Raw genomic sequence first — 6,483 nt, 5'->3', positions numbered from 1 at the left:
GGGGGGGGGCTTCTCTGCCACCTCATCGGAGCTCCACACTGTGCAGCTCCTCTTACATGATTAGCTGTCTATGATGTTGCATTAAACTTGCACGAGGAGCATGCTGCTTCACTCCGCACGTACCTACTGGCGCTCGTGCGCTCGTTGCGACAAAACGTGCGTGAAACCTCATTGGAATGACCTCCGCCGATTTCGGCCTGGATTGCACATAAAATGGGAGCGGATACGACGGACTAGCACCAGTCCACTTGAACTCATAGCACACAAACAGGGATGTGTTTTCATGTTTTCACTGCAAACGCCATCTCGGCGTTTGCAGTTGTGGGCTTGGAGGAAAACATCAACAACAACAACAACAACAAAAAGACAAAAAATGCCAAACCCCGAGGCGAGATAGACGCTATCACAAGAGCCGTTCGGAGTCAGCAGTCATGCAAACGAGAGTGCAGTCGATGGGACGTGATCGGAGGTGTTGCTTACAGCGGCCCAGGCCTGGGAATACACGCATGCACCAGTTTATGTTCACATTCTCACAAACGCGCTCGTGTGTGTGTGTGTGTGTGTGTGTGTTTGTTTATATTGGTGTCTATGTGTGTCTTTTCACGTGTGTATTCGGTGTTCTGAGGATATTTTCACGTGAATTTTTAACCATGAGCAAATTGTGCTTTTTGTGTGGGTGTATTTTAATCCATGTTTTTGCATGCCCGTATTCATGTTTTTGTGTACTTTCAGTTGCGTGTCGGTTTGTGTGTGTATATTATTTTGTGTGTGTCTGCGTGTGTCATTGTTTATGTGCGTTGCCCTATTTGTGTTATATTTTCGTGTGTCTTTGCATCATCAGTTTTCACGCATTTATTTTCAAGTGCGATTGGATATTACGTGTATGTTTGTGCGCGTGAGTGCGTGTTGTACATGGTTGCAGGCATCTCACGCTCGCTTCGTAAGGACCTACACACACACACACACACACACACACTAGCAAGCAAGTCATAGTGCGAGTGTGCCGGCGCTCCCTTGGCGGCCATGGCGAAATGTGTCATGTGACAGATGGATGTGGGAGGCGGCCTGTCAACGAGACTAAACGATCCGCCGAGGGCCACCATCTGAGTGGGAGTTGGGGGAGGGCGGGGGGGTGAGCGAGCCACTAGCACACTATTGATACAGTGTGTGCTTTGACTGGCCTGTCTGCGCCGCATATGGTGTGTGTGTGTGTGCGTGTGTACTGTATTCTCTTGGTGTGGTGTCAAGCTTGTACAGCGGCGTCCTGACTTTGGATGGCCTCGATTTACGGTTTGAGTTTAAAAATTAATTTTCCCCAATGAAATGAATTGAAACGACATTAATCCGTTCCGGCCCCCATAAAAACACAAGCATAAATTTTAGTTTTGAATGCAGAAAAATAGCATTGTATCGTAAGATCAAACGTAAAAGATAACCAAGTGGCGGTTTTGGAAACTTTCAACTCATCCATTAGGTACATTGTTTTGTTCTTGCACCTTTGAGGCGGCGTCACCAAGTGAGTGGCATCAGGGTTGGTGGGTGTCTTTACAATTCCCCTCTCAAGGGTTCTCATTTTGTGTGTTTAACCTTTTGTCCCGTCCCAAAAAAATCTACTTCCAATTCACATTCTGGACTGCAACACAGAGTAAAAAAAAAACGGCCAAGGGACTTGAAAAACACGTAAATTAGCGCACACTTAAGTCAAGGGACCATTCTATACGTGTTTAATGGCATTGTCACTCTCAAATCTGTTTCATAACACACGCACACACACACGCACACATACACATGCACACACATTTATGCGTTTGTGAAGTTCTCCGTCGCCTGCTGGTATGTGCTTCCTAATTGGACTAAGAAGATTAATGAGGCAAACTAGATTCTCCAGCCCTCTCCTCCCATCTTTTGTAGCTAGGCTGAATGTTTGTGTGTGTGTGTGTGTGTGTGTGTGTGAACGAAAGAAGAACGTAACACCCGCTGAGGGTTCCAGTACATTCATATGGATCCCCTTTCTGGACCCTCCCTTCACTCCCGCTTTCTTCGGAGCGACATTTTGTGTTTGTCTTCTTATTTTAGTTTTGTTGTTCGGCGACACCACAGTCATCTTTCGCAATGCCACGAGTCTGTCAGAATGCTCAATAAATGGAAGCGATTTGTAACATCTCACGGCAGATAGAGGTCAAAACGTTGCGGGACCAACGCTAGCACGTAGCCACCTAGCATGGTAATTGTAACTACGTCTTATTGTATGTTCAACTTCGGTGTTTCCAGAGAGACTAAAGTTTGGGAAATTTCACAAAGTTTTGCATCCGAGTCTGGCGTCAGAACTGTCCCAGTCTGCCGGCATTGCGAGGAGATTTCCCAACCTGAAGGCATCACCCCACCCTCCCGTTCGCTAATGGCGGGCGCGTGCATCTCCCTCTCGTTCAAATCCTGTCGAGTTACGCAAGAGGCGGCGTTTGAGGATTAGCGCCTGCTTTTCAAGGGTCACGGGGAGACGTCAAGAATCCCAATCATAATATTGGCGACGCGATGCAATCCAAAAAGTGAGAGGCATATCGTGCTCGGTTTTGCATCGCGTCATGATCGTCAGTGCCGATTTATAGCCACGACAAATCGGGATGCTTCGTGGTGACCGGGTGGGATGTGATGCGTATGAACAAGAACCTTTTTGCCGTCTCATATTTATTCGCCAGCCGTGCGTCGAGTCCTTCATGCGGTGCTGATGTGCGAGTTGGGCCGCTTGCATAAGAGGATCTGCGGCTGTCCCGCAGCTTAGCCAAAGATTTAAAGCCCCACCAACCCCCCACGTGCCCCACCATTTTTTATTTATTTATTTTTATAAATTCACGCTCACTTTCCTCGTGCCCCCCCCCCCCCTTCCAGGTCTAATCTGTGTAATTGCATGTGTATTGTACGGGGATGATGTCATAAGGGCTTGAATAATTTGGTTGGATGTTGTCTTTTTGAAAGTTTGGGGTCTTATCTCTCCTCGTAATCGCACACTCAAGCACACTGGCTCGATTCTGTATGTTTTTAGAGACACACTTTGTGGCCTGAATGGTAAAAATGTCAATGGTGGATTTATTGCGTGTGTGTGTGTGTGTGGGGGGGGGGGTGAATGTATTTTTCTTTGAAACACGGTATTCATTCATTCTCATTTTATTTTCGACTCGTTTTTTTTTTCCCGGGCCCCCGAAATATATTTTCACCAGAGCGAATCAAAATGTTCCCTCTCACTGCTGCTCTGTGTTCTGCCTGTTTCTTAAATAGCTGTCCTGGGATGTGCCTGCAGAGAACTCAATATCCATTTTTAATTTATTCAAAGAAAAAACACAAACAAAAACAAAAAACAAGCTTTTGTCCCTTTTTTGTCCAGATTGACTTGGAGCCTGAGGGGAAGGTGTACGTGGTCATTGATCTGTCTGGATCTTCCACTGAGGGTAAGAGATGCACATCCGTGCCCACACACACACACACACACACACACACACACACACACACACACACACACACACACGCACACATGCACCCAACAGGCAAAATACGTTCGAAGATGTTTTTGAGAAAAGCAATTCTTGAACATCGCGTTGTTTCATTTCACCATCCACTTGTGGGTGAAGTGGGAAAGAAAATGGAGCACTAAAATAAGCATAAAAAAAAAAGTGCACTTCTTTTTGATGGGGAAAACCGATTTGTTAAATTCGGTTACACGCCGCACCAGCGTATACTGTACACGCTGGACGATGCGCTATATATGACTCCCCTATCTATAATTTAAGGTACGGCATGAAAAAATAAGTAAACAGGAGTGGCGCTCCATGTCATTCCATAAAGATATGCCTTCCAACGCATACATTGGAGGACCTGCTGCGGCCATCTTGTTTCCTCAAAGGACGGAAGGCACAAAAGCAAGTCTGATACAAAAAAGCGTTTGCACCTGTGCGCCCTTACGACCCCCCCCCCCTCATCACCCACCCCCGCCTATAAATAGACCCGCCGCCTTCCAGTGGGAGTGTGTGCATGAGTATGGATGTGAGGGAGGGGAGGGGGTGCGCGGACGAGGAGGAGACGGCAGGTTCTCCGTGGCGACGGGACAGGGAGGGAGGAGGTTCTTAAAATAGCAGGTGAGATTGAGCTAAGGATTACGCACACGCACGTCAACGAAACCACGGCATCTTGGGCGCCATTGGACACACTGGCCGTGACCTCACAGTTGCTCGGCCACGCCCACTCCTGAACTTCCTGCCGGAGTTCATCCGGCCGGAGCGGGTGCAGATGGACGTGTCCTCGTGGTGTGTGTGTGTGTGTGTGTGTGTGTGCGTGTGTGCGTGTGTGCGTGTGTGCGTGTGTGTGTGCGCACCACCTCCTCCGCTCACTCTCGTCTTCATCGTTTTCTTGGCAGGAGGCAAATAATCTGACCTAATCTGACCATCTGCACTCGCTTGCTCCTTCCATCTTGATTCTTAACTGCCGTCATTTCATTTTCCCCTCCATCCGTCCACTCCTCCAAATAATAATGACGCGCCCGTGTGCGATTCATGTGCGGCCATGCCGATTCCAAGTCATATTTTTAATCCCGAATGATGATTGCGTTAACGTCTGCTCACTCACGACTGGATGGATTACTGCCAAACGCGCGCATGTGCGTGTGCGCGCGCGCGCATACCATGCAGTTGCGTCTGTCGCCACGACGATCACTCTCTGCTGTTGTTAAGCGCATCTACTTTTTTTTTTTTTTCCTGCCTTCCCGAATGTGTGTCTGCGTGTGTGTCTCCGGACAGATGGATGATGTATTATGTAAAACAAAAGTGATCCCACTGATGGCCTGTTTAGCTTGTTTAGCTGTCTCCACGCTCTCCATCTACTCTCACACACACACACACACACACACACACACGCACGACAGAAATCCACGTTCACAGCGGTTCACTCTTAGCGTATGTTGCTTGTCCACTGCACAATCTGATCTAACCCTAACCCCGTCAAGTGAATTCAGAGATTTGTTTTGAAACTCATGACACATGTCGGAAGCTCATTGCTGAAACTTTGGCATCCACCATGACTCCCCTCTCTTTGCCGCTGTACAGTAGAAGAAACTCGGAAGCTTCGGTTCGCGTCGGCACTTGCAACGTACGGGCGTCCCTCGATATCTCGCCTGTAATTGAGCTCGGGAGGAGTAAGCACATCTCCGCCTCACCCGGGAGGGAGGCGCTGGCACGGGGGAGGTAAAGTAGGACGCCGGCAAGTTTGCAGCGCGCGTGGGAGGAGCGCGCGCGGAGGCGGTTCTCTTGTCTTAAGGTTGCCCTCCGAAAGCGCTCGTCTCTTCCGGGGAAGCCAACCGGCCGCCGAGCGCGTGAGGAGGAGTATTTTTATTTGAACACGCCATCCTCGCTTGTGCCAGCGCCCACACGTCGAGGTATTAATAGCGGCGGGAACCAGCACGCTCCCCTCCCTCCTTTTAAATGATGAAACCTTCAGCCACTTGGTACTTGAACCTTTGGCGGGGAATTAATCCACCTCTTTAATACCCCCACGATCACGTTGGGATGATGGGAACCATCAACACGATACAATCGTCTCAGTTTCACCTTGGTGTCAAAGCACAATGAGGTAGAACAAAAAAAAAAAAATCTTGTAACATAATACGATATAATTTTGAATTAAATGTCATGTTTTTGATTGAACTTTTGCATGAAAGAAATGTTTCAAGAAAAAAGGGTGATATATGTTGTGATTGGAATGTGCACAGCAGGCCAATAAAAAGCCTGCAGCATCCCAGACGCTGGAGACTCTGGGCCCATGAGATTGACCTAGCAACAAGCAGAATCTGAAATCTCATTGGCTGAAAAGGTCCACACGCACCAAAAGAGAAACGCTACAAAATGGAGAGAACAGACCGGTGACAGTAAATTCACGCAATGGAGCTTGTTGATTGCTTGTGAAAGTGTGGGACCCGGCGGAGAAAAAATGGCCTCACGTGAACGAATCTCGCGTTCATCTCGTCTTTGCCTGACTTTGCCTCCGCTCTCCTTGCAGCCTCGGGAGCCAACGACAATGAGGAGCGCGTCTTCCGGGAGAGGATCGGCCCGCGGCGGCGCCAGGGGGCGGTGCGCCGGCGCGTCCATCAAGTCAACGGACACAAGTTCATGGCCACCTACCTGCGGCAGCCCACCTACTGCTCGCACTGCAGAGACTTTATCTGGTGTGCGCATATGGACACACACACACACACACACACACACACACACACACGACACCACGCTACCATTAATTCTCTGTGCGACCTCGCAGGGGCGTCCTGGGGAAGCAAGGCTACCAGTGTCAAGGTGAGTGTTTCTCCAGGGCCGATCTCGATTCAAACATGAATAAAATGGCGAAAAACACAAACATCGTGAAAGACGTGCCACCGAACACCCGTTCATCGCCGCCGTGCGCTCTCGGCAGCCAATAGTTACGCGACGACCACAAAGAAGCAAAAAA

The 6,483-nt window shown here is 48.9% G+C and overlaps 1 protein-coding gene across 2 annotated transcripts in view; it reads left to right on the top strand.

Annotated features, from left to right (window-relative positions):
* The window catches only part of prkcea (protein kinase C, epsilon a), an 18,539-nt gene that overhangs the window by 4,916 nt on the left and 7,140 nt on the right, over positions 1-6,483 (top strand). Inside the window, exons 2-4 of one of the 2 annotated variants that reach the window (XM_019893743.1) lie at positions 3,380-3,443; positions 6,040-6,205; positions 6,295-6,329. In XM_019893743.1, coding sequence (XP_019749302.1) covers positions 3,380-3,443; positions 6,040-6,205; positions 6,295-6,329 — 265 coding nt within the window. The remainder of the gene's footprint in view (positions 1-3,379; positions 3,444-6,039; positions 6,206-6,294; positions 6,330-6,483) is intronic. The other variant, XM_019893745.1, reaches the window with a different exon arrangement.

Source organism: Hippocampus comes, unplaced genomic scaffold (genome assembly GCF_001891065.2).
Source record: "Hippocampus comes isolate QL1 unplaced genomic scaffold, H_comes_QL1_v1.1 scaffold31, whole genome shotgun sequence".
Lineage (NCBI taxonomy): Eukaryota > Metazoa > Chordata > Actinopteri > Syngnathiformes > Syngnathidae > Hippocampus > Hippocampus comes.
The sequence above is the reverse complement of the archived record's forward strand: the minus strand, read 5'-3'. Positions and strand labels throughout refer to the sequence as shown.